Source organism: Oncorhynchus mykiss, chromosome 25, assembly GCF_057628025.1.
Source record: "Oncorhynchus mykiss isolate SJ-2025 chromosome 25, ASM5762802v1, whole genome shotgun sequence".
Lineage (NCBI taxonomy): Eukaryota > Metazoa > Chordata > Actinopteri > Salmoniformes > Salmonidae > Oncorhynchus > Oncorhynchus mykiss.
Window position 1 is genome coordinate 34224378 of NC_143046.1, and position 23119 is coordinate 34247496.

The following is a 23119-nucleotide window of genomic DNA, read 5'->3' on the forward strand; positions in this document are numbered from 1 at the left end:
AGCGTCTCTCCAGTGAGCCACTTTTTCGTGAAGCAAAGAACGTTACAGTCTCTGATGTCCCTCTGGAATGCTACCCTTGCTCGGATTTCGTCAACCTTGTTGTCAAGAGACTGGACATTGGCAAGAAGAATGCTAGGGAGTGGTGCACGGTGTGCCCGTCTCCGGAGTCTGACCAGAAGACCGCCTCGTTTCCCTCTTTTTCGGAGTCGTTTTTTTGGGTCGCTGCATGGGATCCGCTCCGTTGTCCTGTTTGTAAGGCAGAACACAGGTCCGCGTCGCAAAAAACATATTCTTGGTCGTACTGATGGTGAGTTGACGCTGATCTTATATTCAGTAGTTCTTCTCGACTGTATATAATGAAACCTAAGATGACCTGGGGTACTAATGTAAGAAATAACACGTAAAAAAAACAAAAAACTGCATAGTTTCCTAGGAACGCGAAGCGAGGCGGCCATCTCTGTTGGCGCCGGAAGTACAATTGTTACAATTACAGCCTCAAGTATTTTTGGGTATGACGCTAAAAGCATAGCACACATGTATTTTGACAGTTTCTCCCATTCTTCTCTGCAGATCCTCTCAAGCTCTGTCAGGTTGGATGGGGAGCTTTGCTGCACTGATATTTTCAGGTCTCTCCAGAGATGTTCGATCGGGTTCAAGTCCGGGTTCTGGCTGGGCCACTCAAGGACATTCAGAGACTTGTCCAGAAGCCACTCCTGCGTTGTCTTGGCTGTGTGCTCTCTGTCGTTGTCCTGTTGGAAGGTGAACCTTCATCCCAGTCTGAGGTCCTGAGCGCTCTGGAGCTGGTTTTCATCAAGGATCTCTCTGTACTTTGCTCCATTCATATTTCCTCGATCCTGGCTAGTCTTACAGTACCTGCTGCTGAAAAACCTCCCTACAGCATGATGCTGCCACCACCATGCTTCACTGTATGAAGTATATAGGTGCCTTTTGGCAAACTCCAAGTGGGCTGTCATGTGACTTTTACTGAGGGGTGGCGTCTGTCGGGCCACTCTACCATAAAGGCCTGATTGGTGAAGTGCTGCAGAGATTGTTGTCCCTCTGGAAGGTTCTCCCATCTCCAGAGAGGAACACTTTTATTTTGTTTTTATTATCATTACCAGAACAAGGTGAGGTATACACTACTGGTCAAAAGTTTTAGAACACAAACTCATTTCAGGGTTTTTCCTTTATTTTTTACTATTGGTAGAATAATATGGTATAGTAACCAAAAAAGTGTTATATTTGAGATTTTAGATTTTTTAAATAGCCACCGTTTGCCTTGATGACTACTTTGCACACTCTTGGCATTCTCTCAGCCAGCTTCATGAGGGAGTTACCTGGAATGCATTTCAATTAACAGGTGTGCCTTCTTAATGCGTTTGAGCCAATCAGTTGTGTTGTGATAAGGTAGGGGTGGTATACAGAAGATAGCCTTATTTGGTAAAAGACCAAGTCCAAATTATGGCAAGAACAGCTCAAATAAGCAAAGACAAATGACAGTGCATCATTATTTTAAGACATGAAGTTCAGTCAATATGGAACATTTCAAGAACGCAAAAACATCAAACGCTATGATGAAACTGGCTCTCATGAGGACCGCCACAGGAATGGAAGACCCAGAGTTACCTCTGCTGCAGAGGATAAGTTCATTAGAGTTACCAGGCTCAGAAATTGCAGCCCAAATAAGTTCATGTAAGAGACACGCTCAAAATCAACTGTTCAGAGGAGACTGTGTGAATCAGGCCTTCATCGTTAAATTGCTGCAAGGAAACCACTACTAAAGGACACCAATAATAAGAAGAGACTTGCTTGGGCCAAGAAACACAAGCAATGGACATTAGACCAGTGGAAATTTGTCCTTTGGTCTGGAGTCCAAATTGGAGATGTTTGGTTCCAACCACCGTGTCTTTGTGAGACGTGGTGTGGGTGAACGGATGATCTCCGCAATGTGTATTTCCCACCGTGAAGCATGGAGGAGGAGGTGTTATGGTGTGAGGGTGCTTTGCTAGTGGCACTGTCTGTGATTTATTTAGAATTCAAGGCACACTTAACCAGCATGGCTACTGCAGCATTCTGCAGCGATACGCCATCCCATCTGGTTTGTGCTCAGTAGGACTATCATTTGTTTTTCAACAGGACAATGACCCAACAGACCTCCGGGCTGTGTAAGGGCTATTTTAGAAAGAATTAGAGTGATGGAGTGCTGCATCTGATGAGCTGGCCTCCACAATATCCCAACCCCAAACAAATTGAGATAGTTTGAGTTGAGTCGGACCGCAGAGTGAAGGAAAGGCAGCCCATATGTGGGAACTCCTTCAAGACTGTTGGAAAAGCATTCCAGGTGAAGCTGGTTGAGAGACTGCCAATAGTGTGCAAACCTGTCATCAAGACAAAGGGTGACTATTTGGTTACTGTGTTATTTCATAGTTTTGATGTCTTCACTATTTTTCTACAATGTAGAAAATAGCAAAAATAAAGGAAAACCCTTGAATGAGTATGTGTTCTATAACTTTTGACCAGTACAAAACAGGAACAGAAACCGAAGCTGAAATTCTGTGTTCCTTAATGCCGATAAATAATGGATGCAACCATGATAGAAAAATTAGTAACCTGCATCAGTGCCCTCTTCTCTGTAGAAAGTATTCCACTACTGTAAATCCTCTCTTGTTCACTTTTCATTTTAGTGCATATTATGTCGGGGAGAGTTACCATGCATTCTGGTGCAAACTAGGACTTCAAATGAATGCCTTGAGTGCCCATCTGAATGGCAGCCATTAATTTGGCATGGATTATCTCTCTGTAATATGCTGTATGACCACTAGCATTCTTCATCATGGTCCATGTTCTGACTAATTCCCCACACTCTAATCTAACTACAAGCTTCAATAATAGAACCATCTCTTTGTACTGTGGCTATTTATACCTGCAACATTCAAACTGCCCCAGCCTTGACTGTCTCCCATAAGAAACCATTCATAGCCTGGCTTGGGGAGCTGGAATTATTATTTTTTTCTTAATTTAACTAGGTAAGTCAGTTAAGAACAAATTCGTATTTACAATGACGGCCTACACTGGCCAAACCCAGACGACGTTGGGCCAATTGCGCGCCGCCTTATGGGACTCCCAATCACGGTGACAGTGTGGGACTCCCAATTGTGATACAGCCTGGATTCGAACCAGGGTGTCTGTAGTGATGCCTCTAGCACTGAGATGCAGTACCTTAGACTGCAGCGCCACTCGGGAGCCAATCACGGAGATTGATATGCTGATTGATGATTCTTATGCTGCACCTGGTGTTAGTCGGAAGGCAAAGGTCACTCTGCTTCCTCTCTCCAGCGGAAGGCAAAGGTCACTCTGCTTCCTCTCTCCGGTCTCCTCCTCGGCCGATCCCCTTTACCAGCTCGTGCTTGATATTTAGAGCGCGAGGTCCTCCCAGTTACGGAACCCTGCTACAGAAGCCGACAGTGCTACAGAAGCCGACAATTCTCAGCTCACTTGCTCGCTTCCAGCGAGACACATAATAAAACTCTGAACTCAGAGCAGCAGTCTGTCTGGTCACTGCTGTGCATGCATAGGAAATGCCCGATGGCACTCAAACATCAGCCCTGGTTTTAAAGAATGGCAGAGCACAGGTTATACTGACACTGACTTAAGATAAATGCATGATGTTTGGTAATCATCATTTTCTGTATTTTTTTCAGGACCTTTGGGGGAAAAATACACTAGCCTCCTCCGGAGTTTCGACTGTCTGGTGAATAACACTGTTATCAGGCATTTTTGATCAGGCATTCAGAAATATTTCACGTGACGTTTAATGTAGAGCGGCTGAAATCAGGATCATGTGACAAAGTTCTCCATAATTCAATGGGCCATTGACCCTTGTGAGAGAGGAGATGTTTTATAATACCGTGTTTCATCATTACAATAGGGTTTGTTGGCTTTGCGGGAGAGAATGAGGAGAACAGGAAGGACGGTAATTATTTTTAAGGGCTAAGCGAAATTAATCAATTCAGTTCTATTACTAACTGTCATTGTGCTTTCAGAATACATGAACTTGTCACAAACGTTACCTCTTGAAGTGTTCCATCATCCATGAAATGAATCGCAAATGGCTTTATGGGTTTGATCTCCATAACAATCAGACACTGCTCGATAAATGTCCTCGAAAAGGCATTTCCCTTTTCAAGTCATTATTTGCCATTTGCGTCAGCAAGCATTAGTGGTTAAGAAAAAGCATGCAGGAAGATACAGGAGGTGAATTTAGGGTTAGTTTACCTAAGTGGACATTAAACATAGCCGATATGTTCTATATGACTGTAAATGTAAAAAAACTTCACGCTGCTTGCGTAGCGACTTCCGCTTCCTCTCAATTCGGGCCCGTACCCGGCGCAAACTCTGGACTTCTGCCTTGCTAGTGCACATGACTGCCCTTCTGAAGCATCTCACCAGTTGGCGCCACGCGAGAAGCTTACTATTTGCTAGTGCAAGTGTGACACTTCAGGCTGAACAGTAAGTTTCACACATCCCCATATGCTACATAAACACCCAAGAGCCCAAGAAAAGAGCACATAAAATGAAGAAAACCAATTTAATCAAACTGTGTGGATTCTAGTGGCACATGCTCCGAATGCATAGATGCAACAACCTTCCGAGTTCAGTGCTCACACACAGGCAACATGCTGTGAAAGGGATTGGCATGAATTGGATTTTCATATATCCCACGCACGGCCAAAGCTATGCAAATTCAGCCCATGGATGACGGTGAGGTTAAAGTGATCTCATGTTTGAATAATGGTGTTAGTTATCTTAGAAATCAGAGTGTTTCTCAGGAGTAACGTAGAGGATGAGGAGACGTAATTATGCACAGAAGGGAGCTTTGGATTCAATGGACTAATTCACGGAACGAGTCTTCCAAAGTCACGGAAGCACAAGGATAAGAGGCGAGGGTTGAATCATACCATCTGACATTAGCATGAAGCCAGGAAGTGAGACGGGAGCTGAAGGCAAAGCCACTAGGAAGGGACTGGGGAAAGGGGGAAGGGACTGGAGCCTTAAGAGTTGCGATTAAATGTGCATGAATTAGAGTGAAAATTCTGTAAATACCAAAGTCTTAGAGAGCCATCCTAATGAAGCAGAGAACTTAGGGTAAGGCCCAAGGTGATGGCAGCTTTTTCTAATGTGTAATATGCCCACAATAATACAGTCATTTATCACAGGTTTTCATCCCAAGTGATTTACAGTAAACACATATTCAAAAGTTGTATGTTGCTTATGCAGTAATCAAACACACAACCCTGGTCGTGTTGTAAGCAACATGATCCAACAAACAGATATTTTAAAGCACATCTTTACATTTCTTTACAGGGTACATTCGCTTTACATATTGTGTGGGCAATGGGTTTGAGATTCAGATGTTTTACAGGGTGATGCTATTTGTTGTCTTGGTCACCGAGATGCTTGTAGGCCTACATTGGTCTCGCATCTCCACCTTTACACTCAGTAGCTTCTCATAAGTGAAATTCAACCTAACGTGAAATAGAGACCCAAATAGATATCAATTACCTCACTCACAAATTCCTTATGTTTTAAAATGTGACCCCCTTTCCTGCAGCCAAATGACCAAATCGCCCTCTAGTTGCCTCATGGGTGGAATGTCATTGATATTTTTTACAATTTCATAATTAATAAATAAATTCACAGAAAATCCGATGTTTATATCTGAAACGGTTTTGTTGTATTTCAGTCTTCTGTGATGCAAACTCAAAATGTAAAACTATATCTCACATGGTTCTTCTTTTAAAGCCCATAACCATGTGTGTGAGGTGTATACTTTTGTTTCAAAGTAGATTTGTTTAAGACTACCAAGAAACACTGTGTGACCCTGATTTAGCCCACTGCAGTAAAAAGTGAACACCAACCTAGTTCCTAACAACCGGTTTCTAGATGCAAGCTAGTGATCCAAACTGAGAGGACAATTTATGCTAATCCACAGGCTCTAGATTCTAGGAATTCTTTGATTTTACCTCTTACCTGACACCATTGTGGATTTACGGTTGGATTGTGGATTGCCAGTGAAATGTACCTACTGTATATCTTGCTCACATTTCAGCTTCACGTGTGAATTCCTTTCAAACAGAGAAGAATGGTTTTAACGTAGAGCCGGAACCATCCACCTAAGTAGTTTAGCGATGGCTTTGAAAATATTGAGAGAGGAAAGCTACCTCAGAGGCTATTGCAATTGTAGCTTGCGTCAGTTGTCGAAGGAATTAAATGGTTGTGCAAATAGATTTAATGGAGAGCTGAGCTGGACTGGGAGCAACGTCACTGTCTTCACTCACATAGATAAAACAATGTAAGGGCGTTCGTCTGTAGGAGGAAGAGAAGCGGACCAAAGCGCAGCGTGGTGGTTATTCATGTTTTAATAAATCACTACACATGAACAAACTAACAAAAACAAGAAATGTGACAACGCAAAACAGTCCTATCCTGTGACAACAAACACAGTGACAGGAACAATCACCCACAAACACACAGTGAAACCCAGGCTACCTAAGTATGATTCTCAATCAGAGACAACTATTGACACCTGCCTCTGATTGAGAACCATACTAGGCCGAAAACATAGAAATGCCCCAAAACATAGAAAAACAAACATAGACTGCCCACCCAACTCACGCCCTGACCATACTAAATAAATACAAAACAACAGAAATAGAGGTCAGAATGTGACAAACAAAAAAAAAATTACAAGAAGATGCAAGGGAGGGCAGGGCGACAGACCTCAGCTCTGGGTTGCCAAGTACAAATAATAACAACTCAAATAGGTATAATAGAAACCTATTCGAAGTATGAAACCTAAAACCTTCATGCCAGTTAATCAAAGTTATGCGATGATTAAGAGGATGACACCAAAGTACATGTGGAGTTGGTAATCACAAAGCACGTAGAGTTGTGAAATGTGTTTCACAGGTGCCTATTGGGAGGTGTCTATTTGTGAGGTGTGAGGTAATAGCATATGTGCTGGTGAGGTGCAAGTTCTGCCAATGAGTGGTATGAGGTTATAGCCCTAGACGCAGCGGTGAATCTATATTCCTTATGTATATCTTTAAAATGCATTTTCTATCACCCAATTTTCATTTGTAATTTCGTTCGTATGGATTTGATTACCTGTCATTTTCATTTGGAAGCCTATTTCCCATTGCGTTACATTCCAATCTAATCATGTTTCAGATGCAATTATATGGAAGTTTTGAGAAGAATGAGTTGTGTCAAATATGACTGTGGAGACATCAACCTACTTGCTTTTCACAATCACACCTGGCAAAACAAGGTAATAGGACCATACAACAACACTTGGTCAAGCAATTTAAAATGAGGTCCTAAATAATTTGTAAGTTAGCTGCATGACCCTCGGAATCAGCTAATGCATAAATTGTTGGGTGTGGGCGTCCATAACTAGCTACATCCAGATGAACCCATCTGAATAGGTGTTCTAATTGCCATCTTGATTCCCGAATTGGGGGGAAATTGCACACAATGTGCTAATGGTGAGTTAGATCTAATGACAGTTACCCTTATTTGACCTCCTCCATTATAGGGGGATCAGTCCTCAAAACAACGTTGCCAACTTATTCAGAACTTTTCTATTCATTCTTCTACATAAGTTCAGGTTGAGCTAGTTTTCAAAAAGACAGGGGCACGCGGAGGATGCTGAGAATGGTGACGAACAGCTCAGTATCAAAAGCACAGAAATGAGCTGAGGTGGCAGAGCCTAGGGAATTAAAGGTGCAAAAAGTAGCGGCACAACAATTCAACCTTGGGGGATGCCATTTTGCTGGGGTGCAAGGGCACCATTTGCTAGATTCAGCTCAGATATGTTGAAAGGCAGTTACAGCACTTAACTGCCATTCACCATATCTGGGCTGAATCTAGCAAATGGTATTAATCCTAGCCCTTGCACCCCAGCAAAATGGCATCCCCCAAGGTTGAATTGTTCTAGCTGTGTTTGCTTTCTCTGGATCAGGAGGAGCACACAGAGTAGTCCTGAGTAGTCAACTACAGCATACAGCTGGGCCCTTTAACAACCCTGGTGCAATGGACTAATGAGCTAGATTTCTCTTTAGAATAAATGCACAGGAGAAAACTATGTTAGTACACACTGGTAATAGATAGTAATACATTTGGTTATTGTACACTCCACTCTGCACTATACTGCTGTTCTCCATAGAGGGCTACTTTATGCCCCATTTGAGTTTAGAAACCTTTTGGCTAAAGGGTACAGTCGTGCCCTTCAGCTGCACAGTTCCAGTCTGTCACACTGTCTCATTCAGCTTGGCCGAACCACCTCCTCTTTCTGCATCTCCTAAGAACTGAAGGGTCTTGTTAAGCAGAAAGCTTGTAAAAGTCACAACCTTTAGCGTTTCCCCCAGCATGGCAGTGGTTTTTATCTCATATCCTGTGAAGTGGGTCCTCGGTATCCTCAGTGTCAGTGGGTTGGTGTTCTCCGCTTCGCTGCTGTCCGTGACTTTTTACCCAGTGACACGAGCGTAATCACTTATGAAGGTCTGCAATGGCCTTCTATGATCTCTGGCAGACAACCAAGTGAACCACCCTAGGCTGCCCATGGTTGTTACAGCACGCTCCGCTAAAGACAGTGCTTATCTGAGGAAGCAGAGAAAATCAATCAGCCCTAAACTCTATTTAAAGGCAGATAGTGATACGCCTACTCCTCCTATGATTATGGCGTAAAGAGAACACAGCTGTTCAAATGACATTGTGCAGACATCATCATTGTGAAGCTTATGATTCTGTCTCTCTGCTCCCTTGACAATACTACATTTAGTCCCTTATAGTGGGTGAATTCCTCCTTAATGCAAATGTAGATCTTGGTTGTGGTAAACAATGGGCCGTGGGTGACCTGCGTCCTCTGTAGATAAATGGGGCGCCGGGTTGTTGGTGTGAACTGCATGGTGATACATGCGTTGGGTCTTGCTAGCTCATTTCCATGCTGAGAGTCTGTGGCGGAGAATGGGTGATACAACGCAGCAATGATGAACCTTCTGTCTTCGTTCTCCATCTTCCCTGGGAGATTTACCTTAGATATGGTGGCTGTGGGTCCACTGTACCTCCCCCTTCCCATTCCAACCCATCCCGCTCGCCAACACATAAAAACCCCAAGTCTCATTACCGACCTGTCTGCAGGCCAAATCACTCAGCCATTGGGGCCCTTTTATATGGTCGTTTTCCCACTTTCATCCACCACCGATAGATATATAATTCCAGAAAAGACCATCAGTTATACCTTGCACGCTGTTATGGTTTTGGGAGCTGCATCACGGGTGGGAAATGGGGGATGTGTTGGGAGGCTGGCTGGGGAGGACCAATAGATTGCTTTATAAAATCTAAAATGGAAAATTGATCTACCTCTCTCAGTGGTTGGTGTGTTTTTTAAAATTTTATTGAACCAACCAAGCTATTTCTTGGCAACAAACTGGTGCGTGCTTCAGGTTGGTGTCTGCTATGTGACTAGCTCTACAAAGGCAATTGCTCTTACAATATCCTACCACTTGACCCTGCTTCAGAGGTAGTTTTGAAGGAACCGCACAGTATTACTCCACCCAAAATTTGATGTTCTGTTGAAGAGCCTTACTGTCACAATATAACAATGTAACTATGAGCAACATTCTGGAAGTAGCAAGACTCTGCATGATTCCTATTTTTCTGATACATTGCTAAATCACCTAGCACCACCTGTGAACATTTTGAATGTGCGTATCACCTTTTTTTTTACTTGACTCCACACCCCATCCCACCATGCTATTGACCTATCACAATTAAAAGAGGCTCAATCTTTCAGAGCCAATTCAAGGTGGTGTCTGTCCTGGGAGTAGAAGTTAACGGTGCAAGAGAGGGCTGGCCTGTAGCCCTGGGACAGGTGTGATGGATGACAGATGGAGGAGAAGGAACACAGTCCTTGAGCTGGTGCCTCTGCTCCCCGCTAACGCCACGTGTTTGGGTTCCGCAGGGGCTACTTTCGCCCCCCCCCCCCCCCCCCCCCCCCACAGTCCTTCAACAGGGCACAGCGACCTTCTTACACACACACACACACACACACACACACACACACACATACTGTCAACTCTAAGTACATTTTGTTCTCTGCCGGTAACACCCACACGGCGCCACCTCCAAACACCCACACACACATACAAGGACAAGACACCTACTGTGAACGCATGCACACGCACATACACAGGCACACACGCACATACACAGGCACACACACACACACACACACATACACATACACATATACATACATACACACACACACACACACACACACACACACACACACACACACACACACACACACACACACTGTCAACTATGGTACATTTTGTTCTCTGCCGGTAACACCCACACAGAGCCACCTCCAAACACCCCCCAACACACACAAGGATACAACACATACTGTGTACACACAGGCACACACACACACACACACACACACACACACATAGAGTGTCACACACATACTGTCAACTATGGTACATTTTGTTCTCTGCCGGTAACACCCACACGGAGCCACCTCCAAACACCCCCCAACACACACAAGGACAAGACACCTATTGTGTACACACACGCACACACACGCACGCACACACACACCCTGTCAAGTGTACTATTTGTTCCCCTCTTCCTCTCACTCTCTCACTCTCCACCAAGTCCACTGCATGCCTATACGTAACATGGCACATTTTAAGCCAACATGTGACCTTGCCCTTCCTCAACTTCAAATTCTCTTGATCCCTTTCAATTTCAACTCTTTGTGCTACGATGCACACTCACCCTCCTCTCCTCTGACAGTGGCCCTCGGGCCCAAACTGAGCTGAGGAGACCCTTTCAAGCTCTGTTGAGTTCGCGCCTGTTAGCGCCTGTTAGCTAGCTTCTACACAGAGAATCCTCTCAGTGAATGCGCCCGAAAGGCCTCAGCAACCAGACCATTTCCGTTAGCGCTTAGGCTGCACAGCTGGTAGGGGATGTCACCACTAAGACTAAAGGGATGGTGGCTGTCTCATGCTGCTCCGCTGCAACTTTGTCACAAACAGATGAGCTAATTAGCCTCGGGTGCGGAGATTAAGCGTACAGGGTGTGATGGGAGAAGAGGAACAGAGCATGCAGCATTGCTAGGAGAAAATGTAGTTAATTAAATACAGATAATGAAGCACACAGGATTTCACAAAGGAGAAGTTCTCACATGCAGATCATCAATAATATAGAGGCAGGCAGGGCTGAGAAATCATGTTTTTTCCATTTTTCTGGTTTATTACCACAGCCATAGGCCAGGAAAGGGCCATCATGTGTGAAATAAATTTGAATTACAGCATTGCACACACAGATATGAGAATACCATGACAAAATAATGTATTTAGAGTGAAATTTGACTGAGAACTTGTTGCTGTGTGAAACGTTGGCATGCGTATTTATTTTGAGGCAGACAGGCCTCAAACAGTCAGTAGAAAATACTGTGTGTGCGAGTTGGAAACATCTCCCCAGGCTACTGGCAACCATGGAGAGAGTTCACTCAAATGATTGGTTCCACGCACACTAGAGGGAAACTACTGACAGTGGCTCCTACTGTACCTTGTAGAGACGTTCAAGAAATTGTTTAGACTTTTGCTTATTCTGACCTTGAGTGAAAATATTAGTTAGTGTAAAATAATTTGTCCCCTTAATTCTCCAATTCTTTTTTGTCCTTTGTAGAATAAAGTCACTGCAATGAGTCTACTCTTCAGTAGAGCTTATCACGGCCTTGCATGTCATGAGTTCTCCCAAAGTAATCATTTTGTACAGCTGCAAATTAATGACATTACAAGGGTTTTGTAGAAAGGTACATTAAATAGTTGTATTGTCTTTTTCAGCTTGGTATTCAGCTAGCTTCCGCATGGTCTACATTTAAAGACACAATATCTCACATGATGATGTGCAAGTAGAGATACTGGAGTCTTATATCTCCCTCTCTAACTTTAAGCATCAGCTGTCTGAGTATCTTACCTATCACTGTACCTGTACATAACCAATCTGTAAATAGCACACCCGACTACCTCATCCCCATTTTTTATTTACCCTCTTGCTCTCTTGCACCCCAGCATCTCTACTTGCACATCAATCACTCCAGTATTAATGCTAAATTGTAATTATTTTCACCTCTAGGGCCTATTTATTGCCTTACCTCCCTACTCTTCTACATTTGTACACGCTGCACATAGATTTTTCTATTTTTCTTTTTTGTTGTGTTATTGACTGTACGTTTGTTTATGTGTAACTCTGTGTTGTTGCTTCTGTCGCACTGCTCTGCTTTATCTTGGCCAGGTCGCGGTTGTAAATGAGAACTTGTTCTCAACTGGCCTACCTGGTTAAATAAAGATGAAATAAAAAATAACATAAAATATATAACATCACATCCCACTCATAATACAATGAATATAGTGGAAGATAGACCATCATTGTAACTGGAAGTGTCACAAGATTACAATATTATAGGTGGGGGAGGGGGATTGTGCAATTTTAAACCGTATACAAATCTACTGTACGTTGTCTCCAATACTAAGGAGTGAAACTTCATTCCATTCCCCTATATTTCACCCCTGTGTGTTACGTATCGTAAACATTGGTGTTCAATGGCGCATTATAAGACATCCACTGTTAAGACTGTTAATTAACCTTTCTAGGGCAGGCGTTCCGCTAGCGGAACCCTTCGACAACATTCCGCTGAAAAGGCAGTGCGCGAAATTCAAAAATAAACTTTCACACATTAACAAGTCCAATACAGCTAATGAAAGATAAACATCTTGTTAATCTACCCATCATGTCCGATTTCAAAAATGCTTCACAGCGAAAGCACAACATTATGTTAGGTCATAGCCAAGTCGAAAAAACACACAGATATTTTTCCAGCCAAAGATAGGAGTCAAAAAAAGCAGAAATATAGATAAAATGAATCACTAACCTTTGATGATCTTCATCAGATGACACTCATAGGACATCATGTTACACAATACATGTATGTTTTGTTCGATAATGTGCATATTTATATCCAAAAATCTCAGTTTACATTGGCGCCTTACTTGCAGTAATGTTTTGATTCCAAAACATCCTTTGATTTTGCAGAAATACTCATAATAAACATTGATAAAAGACGCAAGTGTTATTCACAGAATTAAAGATAGACTTCTCCTTAATGCAACCGCTTAATGCAAAAACATTTTTACGGAAAAAGCATAATCTGAGAACAGTGCTCAGAACCCAAACCAGCCAGAGGAATGTCCGCCATTTTGGAGTCAACAAAGTTAGAAACAACACCATAAATATTCACTTACCTTTGATGATCTTCATCAGAAGGCACCCCCAGGAATTCCAGTTCGACAATAAATGACTGATTTGTTCCGTAAAGTTCTATCATTTATGTCCAAATAGCCACTTGTTGTTAGCGTGTTTAGCCTAGTAATCCATCTTCATGAGGCGCAGGCACTTCGTCCAGACAAAAACTCAAAAAGTTCCGTTACAGTCCTTTAGAAACATGTCAAACGATGTATGGAATCAATCTTAGGAAGTGTTTAACATAAAACATCAATAATGTTCCAACCGGAGAATTCCTTTGTCTTCAGAAAAGCACTGGAACGAGAGGTAACTCTGTCGGGATCGCGCGTCATGAGACCAAGGCACTCTGCCAGACCACTGACTCAAAGGGGTCTCATGAGCCCCTCCTTTATAGTAGAATCCTCATTCAAGTTTCTAAATACCGTTGACATCTAGTGGAAGCCATAGGAAGTACAACTTTATCCATATCGCAATGTGTATTCGGTAGGCCAAGCTTTGAAAAACTACAAACCTCAGATGTCCCACTCCCTGGGTTTTCACCTGCCATATGAGTTATGTTATACTCACAGACATCATTCAAGCAGTTTTAGAAACTTCAGAGTGTTTTCTATCCAATACTAATAATAATATGCATATATTAGCATCTGGGACAGAGTAGGAGGCAGTTCACTCTGGGCACGCTATTCATCCAAAAGTGAAAATGCTGCCCCCTATCCCAAAAGAGTTTTAAGACTGACCCTTTGTGAGATGTCAACATATCCTAGCCCTAGCCGTTTGTTTGCTATGCTAACTCGCTAATGTAACACCAAACAGAAATGCGATTATTAATTAGCGGTCCTCTTGTCAGGACGAGGTATTGCAGCTTTGCCTAACTCCCACTTGCCAGTATCAGAATGCAAAGTGGAGAGTAGCCAGCGACCCCCAAGGTCATGGCGGGCAATCGCTCATCAATTTCGGGTGGAGACCAGATGGCCGTGTGTTCGGCTTCCTCCTCTGGAGAGCTGGATGCAGCCTGGCTTGTTGGAACTTTGCACAGATTGGATCAAGACAGAGGGGCAAATGCTGAAAGAGTAAGCCTTTTGGACGGGAAAGGCTCATAAAGGATGGGCTGTGGTGGAGCCATCTCCACCGCATCTTTATCTGCCATCAGGTTGGCCCAGAACTCATTAAAATCAATTTCCAGCGAGTCTGCCTGAGCGGTGTGGTGTGTCAGGGAGTCTGACTATCCATGGGCAGCTGGGAGAGAGAGAGAGAGCACTGGCATGCCTCCAGCTGTTGGGGGAGAGGAGGTGAAGCTTCCGGACTGAATACACAATGTCTCATTCATCGACATGCTCTGTGTCAGACCTCATTGTGAGGGGAATGCATATTGGAGCAGCCCTCAGCAGTCTGACTCTATACAGGGCTTAATCTCTCTCTAAATGTAGGATGGGGGCTTTTACAAGTTTAAAAGTTATGTAGACATTCTCTAATCCATTATTCATGGGAATGTTTAGCTGAAGTATGATGTTGTCTTGATTTTAGGTAAATACACAAGCATCCTTCTCAGAAACATTGGAAAGGGACGAAAGTAGATTTAGTTTCGTAGGCTAAGCACACTGCTGGATTATGATGGGTACTTTTTCTTTTTAACGTTGGGAAAACTTGTGCACGGCCCAGATGTGATTATATGACTCTGCCTGGCCCCACTATCGAATACTTCAGCCAAATCTCTGCATGGAGTAAACCACTAGATGTTAATGAACTCCTCTCCATTTATAATAACCATCTGCCTATGTCTCATAATTTCTGAACAAGTTATTGTCATCACATTCTCTTTTCCTCCCCAATATGTCGACATATGAAAATGTCCATCTGCGTGGTCAATGCAGAGCTTGTATAAGCAATTCATCTCTGAGGGAAGGCCTATTCAATTGGTTTTTGGCAACTCTGTCCAGCCTCTTTTCACTGAATAAAAGTGAGCCAATGAATCACCCAAGAGCTATTTCTCCATAATAAAATTCAGTTGTCTATCATATCTAAGAAGCCATGCCAGGGGTCGAGGATGTGTTTCTATTACTGTATCTTCTTATAATCTGCCACATCCAAATCCTACCATAGAACTCCAAACCATAAAAAATCCCTTTCCTCTCGGGTCTTGACCCACTGTTCAGTTGGAACATTTGTGCGTGGCTCAGCCTCTGACAGAGATAGTCATGGCCAAAGAAACCAACACAAAGCCCATCAAAAGGAAGAGGAGATTATTTTTTATTGGGTTCACGTTCAAGCTGGTCACTTCTTGTTTCCTCTGTTGTTCAGTACTGTACTGTAGGTTCCCGCATAACAGACTCATGGCTGACATTTCTTCCCCCACTTTCATTCACCTCTAAAGGAGCCACCAAAGACATGGGGAAAATGTTGGGTGGGGAAGAGGCTGAGAAGGACCCTGATGCGGAGAAAAAGGAGGAGGAAAGACAAGAGGCACTTCGACAACAGGAGGAGGAGAGGAAGGCAAAATATGCAAAAATGGAATCGGAGAGAGAAAACGTCCGACAGGGCATCAGGGATAAGGTAAAAATGTCATCACGTTGAACATTGAATCTTATGCAAATAGCTTCAACCCCGTTGCACGGATCATACTCACATGTGATTGCCTTCCGATGCAAAACTCATGCATGCATTATCATAATGTAAAGCCGCTGTGTGTGTGTATGTGTGTCTATGTGTGTGTCTGACTGTCCATCTGTCTGTGCAGAACCAAACAATGCACTATGCTTGTCAAATTCCTATTTGATCATTACTTCTCACTGTCATCCAATGTTGAGAGTATGGCAGCTTGGTTCAGTGGTGGTGTCTTTTGAACCTGGTAGGAGAAGCTTGACTTGATATAACCTCAAAGAACTTGCTTTAGTGTTGGAAAATCCTGAGGGCCCTCGTTTTGGAAAAAGACAGAAATTACAGGGCAGCTTCAGCACACGTTGGAAACCGAAGACTGTGGAAGACTTCACTGAAACTGACACAGTTTTTTGTGTGACCCTGAATAAGAGAGAGAGCAGGAATAAGAGTCCAACACAAGGGAGTTAAAGCAGTGAAATGGCATCGGCCGTTAAAACCACAATGTTAACAGACTTCGTTTTCTGAGGAATGTACCTTAACTTCCAACATAAAAGATGTGATCAGTCTTTAAACCAGACTTAAAGGTTTCCTTGATGTATGGAATCTGTAAATATTACTAAGCATAGAGTAATGCGTGGAATCATCACCCGCTGTGAGATAACCAACTTCCTATTTGATGCTGATCAATTGCTATGCAAAGAGATCATGTTATGCAAAGAGAGAGGGCTAAAGACTTATTGGCGGCACTGGCACCCAGCGGGCCTAATTTACACCAGGATTAAGACTGCATCTCCATGTTCCGCTCCACAACGTGACTGAAATGCACCAACATCTCTGTTGATCTTCTGCAACATGCACAACCACTATTGGCATCAGCAAAAAGCTATGGCTCCTCCAGTAACTTCTGGAAAGCTAGTGCTGCCTATATTGTGTTTTGTTTAAAGCAGTGAGGAATTGTCTTTGAAAATCAAGTGAGTGAGCTTATTTCATTATTCAAGCCTCAAAGATGAGAGAACACTTTTTCTAGGAGGCCTAACATGAAAGAATCATGAAAACTGAGCTAATTCATATTGGAAGATAAAATATGATCAGTCTGATGCATTTTAATGAATGTCTTACACACTTTTGATTTGTGTAATTATGACAAAAGAAGGCAAAACATGATCATTAGCATTAGCAAAGCCAACACCTCCTTTGGCCTCCTTTCCTTCCAGTTCTCTGCTGCCTGTGACTGGAACAAATTGCAAAAATCGCTGAAGCTGGAGACTTACATTTCCCTCACTAACTTTAAACATCAGCTATCTGAGCAGCAAACTGATTGCTGCAGCTGTACATAGTCCATCTGTAAATAGCCCACCCAATCTATCTACCTCATCCCCATATTGTTTTTAATTTACTTTGCTGCTCTTTTGAACACCAGTATCACTACTTACACACCATCATCTGCTCATCTATCACTCCAGTGTTAATCTGCTAAATTGTAATTACTTTGCTACTATGGCCTATTTATTGCCTTACCTCCTCATGCCATTTGCACACACTGTATATAGACTTTATTTTTTTCTATTGTGTTATTGACTGTATGCTTGTTTATTCCATTTGTAACTCTGTGTTGTTGTTTCTGTCGCACTGCGTTGCTTTATCTTGTCCAGGTCGCAGTTGTAAATGAGAACTTGTTCTCAACTAGCTTACCTGGATAAATAAAGGTGAAATTAAAAATAAATGTAAAAACTATTTCAGTACGCATTAGACAGTACTGAGAGCACTCCGCCGCCTTCCCCCTTTCTTTGAGTCCCCGTTCACAAACCATATCCTCTCTGTGGCTAAAAATGACGAGATCCATACTCCTTTAAGATGTTTACTGCCTGAGAATCACATGAATTTATGCTTGGGAGAGTTGCAAAGGGCTCACAGGAGACAAACAACTCATCTTCCGCATCCGTGCCCTAGGATGTTCCATCAGTCAGGCAGTCTACATGTACTCCCCTCCTCAGCATCCGGCAGTAACTCACCAGGAGCTCTCCCTGCCAGTGGTCTACTGTAGAGGCAAAGTCCTTGCTCGCTTAGTGGGAGGCTAACCTGGCTGATCTCAGAGAAAGCACTCCTGTTTTGATCATACTGTGCAGTATAATAGACTCTCTTGTTGTATATCACGGTGATTGATTGGTTAATGGGTTGATTGGTTGATTGATTGGTTAATGGGTTGATTGGTTGATTGATTGGTTAAAGGGTTGATTGGTTGATTGGTTAATGGGTTGATTGATTGATTGATTAATGGGTTGATTGGTTAATGGGTTGATTGGTTGATTGATTGGTTAATGGGTTGATTGGTTGATTGATTGGTTAATGGGTTGATTGGTTGATTGATTGTTGTTTACTGTCCCGCAAGAGGAAATTATTTCCACTTTCCATCATGTGTTTTACACTGCTTGATCAAAGACAAGAGAATGTTGAGATATTTTCTAACAATAATGGGTACAGACAACCATTAAGATATGTTGTCCATTATTCTTTATTCTTTAATTCTTTGAAAGGGGCGGGGCATAAGGTCTTTGTATTACTATGCAAATTGTTGAAGGAGGCAAGGTTGAGTGCCAGACGTCTCAATGCCAAGTGGGTCTACATTATGTGTAATCCAGGGTAGGCTGAGTGGACTTTCCCTGTAATTCTCTATCATAAAATCTACTATTAATGTATTAGTATGAGTAGTATGTTGTCACGGTGAGGTGCAGAAAACTTCACTGAGACTGAAGAGGGACCCACATTTGATAGAAATGACTAAAGTGCATGTGTGAAGTGAAGTTTATATTTGTTGCCTAAAGCGGCCGCCTTTGTTTGTTTGCTGTTCCAGTACGGCATCAAGAAGAAGGAGGAGAAGGAAGCTGAGGCCCAGGCTGCTTTGGATCAGGCAGCAGAGGGAAGTCTTACCCGCCCCAAGAAGGCCGTCCCAGCCGGCTGTGGTGATGAGGAGGAGGAAGAGGAAAGTATCATGGACACGGTCATGAAATTCCTCCCTGGTCCATTTATGGATATGTTCAATAAAAAGTAACAGCGTTGGTGGTATTAGATTGTTAACCTTCCAACATACATAACCAAGGCCACCACCCTAACCAACCGTTCTTCAACCATACATCCCCATTTCTAAGAGCCCTGGATTTGATCAGCGCACCATAATATTTGTCCTTAACTTAAAAGATAAATGATCCGATCTATCCATGTGTTACATTGTCTTGTTTGGAAGGAAGACCACTGATTGGTGATACCATGACGTGATGTCTGAACCTATGTAACATCTGCATAGATCCAATACCTTAACTTAAAGACAAATTTGATGCCAGGTTTTCAAGGTTTCCAGGCCTTAGAATGTGATCTGATAAACTATAATCCACAGTTTTTGTTTGTAAATAATAGCCTCTGGATTAAAATGAATATATGTGAGTACCAGAAAATATATAAAGAGTATAAGCCATAATTTAAACATTTAAGACATTCTCCAAATCAGATAAACATTTGATTACATTTAGATGTTTTATTCTTGATGATATTGATATATCCATGTAGTTTTTATTGGTTCTTCATTGATCATTTTAATACTGTTCTCTGTCCCAAAACATTCATAGGTTTTAATGTTGAAAATGATACTGGTAATTGTAACAATGTTGTAAACCATAAAGAAAATGGATCATTCATTCAACAACATATGTTTTTCAAGCATGCCGTTGATAGATTTTGTGGAGTACAGTACATTTACAAATTCCATTACATTTGGTATGATTAAGTGAAATACATTAATATTTAAGGCAATAACTCTGGTTTTCAATTTTGTTTCGATGACACTACTATGTACGGTAGGCTATACATAGACATCGTAACTGTTCTTCCTTGAGATGATAGATGTCCTCGATAAAAATGCTCAACAAAAAAACAATGATATACCTGTGCTTAATATAAACCCATAGTTGTATGTCTTGTTGCTAACTCGATCTGCTTGGCTCATAAACAGTAGGACTTGTGAGAATCAAATCCAGCAAATACAATTGGACGTAGAGGGCTATATGTTCACTATTCTAATTTCCATATCTGTAAATAGATTTACTAGATGTACTTTTAGTTTTCTCAACCACAACTATGTTGTGAACACACTTTATGTGAACAGACAGTGACAATGGTGCAATATATTGTTCGAAATGAAGTTGTCCTGTGTCCGTTGGTTAACTAAAGGGAGTGCAATCCCGAATCAGCAAAGACAGACAATCTTCATTGTTATGTGTTGAGCTTAATACATGTTGTGTGTTTGTGTATAGACACAACGTTGTCTAACTAGTAACGGAGAAGCATATGTTTTCAGTCCGAAGTGTTTCATTTTGCCAAGTGGGGAAAGAGGTGGAGGATTTGTTTAATGTAGGGTGTTTTATCGCATTGATAATTTCAACCAGTGCGGGTCATTGTCTCTCAGTGGGATTTGGTTTGCGGTTCTTCCATACCGTGAATTTGTGTTTTAACCTTTACAGAGATTGCAGGACAAGGCCGTTTTTGCTAATAACTTGAGAGGCATGCGTACACCATAGGAAACAGTTGTCCTTCGATATGTTCCTCTATATGTTGTCAATGTTTTCCCCAGAGGTCAATATGTACATTTCCCCAGACGTTTCTGTCATTCAGTTGTACCACAGAACTCTAAATGTTTAAAGTTCTTTCATCCCTTTCCTTCAAATGTCTTAATTGAAAATGAATGAAGCTGTAGTGTACATTCCAAATATTTCAGACATTCCATAGGGCCTGTGCAGGCTTCATAGAGTCTTGAGCAACAAATATGACAATTTTGTCGTTAGTATGAAGAGAATGGCTTTGATGCTCTTCTGTAATTGTGGGGATTTCTTTTCTTGTGTTGAGGTAGATACAACACATGACCAAGTAAATGTCAATAGCTATCTAGCCTGCCATGTACAGAAAAAAAGTCCAACATGTAATCAAAGAGAAATACAAAATGTGCTATAGCAGCTAGCTAACTTATAGAGTGCTGGCTAATAGATTGATTGTTAAGCCTTTATTTTGGCAGTGAACACGCTAGCTAGCTAGCATTTGTCAATGATGCACAATCCGAGTAACCGTTTGCTTTCAGTGCCATTGTAATTTGCTTACAAACCAATGGATGTTGAGTGTACTAGACAAGTATCAAGCAGTTTACCGATGGCATTTGTGAAACTGCCACTGTTTATATCAGCCCAGCGTTGATGCTAGTTAGATTCAAGATTAGCCTTTAGAAACCTGCCAAGTGTGATTCGGGGGCCTGTTGTAGCTTTGGAATAGAGAAGAAAATCTGCATGATGTAAAACCTAGCTACATAGTATGCTCTCAAAACCTTCATGCCAATTGCCTACAATGTTTGTAGATAGACATATGAAAGACGCAACATTAAGGTCATTTATAGAGCACATTTATTGAACTTCCTGTGATTTTTATGTACTTGTGAACTGCCTTCAGCCTCTAATTTATCAATGTGGTAAAACGTGGCTGATTAACGACCAATACTTGTTGATATTATACAATTATACCACTTCTCTTTATTTGTCATTGGCACATGCATGCATCGACAGCCTTCAATCAATCATTGACATGTTTTTCTTCTATTAAAAACCAAAGAATAGTCTTGTTAGTGATAGACTGTCTCACCAAGTTCATATTTTACATTTCTTTGTCATGTTTTGTTAATTGAAATTCTCAGGTATTCTAGCGTTTCTTTTGTACCTTTTTACCCATTACATTTTGTAGTGTTCACGTAATGATCACAACAGATTTAGAAAATGTAGTATTTCATTATTAGCGACCAAGCACATAGCATCTTTCATTTACGAGGATAATGGACAGATAGCATCTGGTTTGACCCTTGTCCATGAATACAAAGCTACTGGAACTGTCCATCCCGACAAGGTTTTCCAGCAATTTACAGTCTGAAATTCTGTCAAAGTTCCAGATTTCCTTCTTGGAACATGTTGTAGAACATTATTCAATTCCGAAAGTGCTCACCTTTTAACTACAAATGGCATCACTGCCTTATGGTCATCATCACCTAATTACTCCACATTGCGCCAAAAAAATTGCCACTTATTGACCACTGCCTGAAGAAACAAGTCACATGTCTAATAAAAATGTGTTAGCGATTCTATGGTTGCGTTTACACAGGCAGCCCAATACTATTTTTTTTCTGCTATTTGATCTTTTGACCAATCAAATCAACTCTGAAAAATATCTGATGTGATGAGATCTGATGTGATTGGTTAAAAGACCAATTTGTGGGAAAAAATATCAGAATTGGTCTGCCTGTGTCGACGGAACCTAATATAAACCATGTCAGATTACTGTTGATCCACTCATTCTCACTTTTTAAGTTAAACCATTCTTTCATTTCAACCCTCAATTAACCATCGATATGATAAAAAACTGCCTGACAAAAATGCCACTTAAAATATTCCTTTGTTGTGACTTGAATGTAACTGTCTGATGTTTCTATCTTCGCATAGTCTTTGACTGTTTATAACTGTGTTGAGAAGATGCTTATTCTGGTGCAGTTTTATGTCTGTATCATTCCTGTTTACGTCCACTGGTGGTTGGTTGTTCTTCGAGAAATCTGTATCTTTTGTATTTTTTGTATTGTAAAATCTTCTCACCCTTCTCACTCTCTCTCTGTCTCTCTCTCTCTCTCTCTCTCTCTCTATCCATCTATTTGTTGACAATTGTATGCATGCTTATGGTGTGAGATGTAGGCAAGGTTGTTAAGATAATTGTTTGTGTCTTCTGTGTCAATAAGCTCCACCTGACAGCCTCGCTGCATGCCATTTCAGGCTGATCTTTTAGTCTCTGTAACATTCCTGCCAAAATGGAATCACCGCACACTCTGAGAATAAAGTGATTTCATATAATTGTTCATTGTCTTGTGTTTCTAATGGTTGACTGTATATCATAATTATCATCAATAATTCAAAAGCAATGCAGTTATATTATAGGGGAATGAGACATACAATATTTTTTAGGACTGCAGAAGAAAAAAAAACTCCAAAAACCTCAATATGAAATGATTCTCGTCTTATTTGAGTAAAGCAACTACATTACGTTTGCAGACAACAATGTATCACTTGTAACA

At 41.6% G+C, this 23119-nt stretch overlaps 1 protein-coding gene across 1 annotated transcript in view; it reads left to right on the forward strand.

Moving 5' to 3' along the window:
- LOC110505070 (complexin-1) overlaps positions 1-22900 on the forward strand; it is a 46082-nt gene extending 23182 nt beyond the window's left edge. The window contains exons 3-4 of the mRNA XM_021584025.3: positions 15755-15933; positions 18830-22900. Coding sequence (XP_021439700.1) covers positions 15755-15933; positions 18830-19027 — 377 coding nt within the window. The 3' untranslated portion in view covers positions 19028-22900. The remainder of the gene's footprint in view (positions 1-15754; positions 15934-18829) is intronic.
- The last annotated feature ends 219 nt before the right edge of the window (positions 22901-23119 follow it).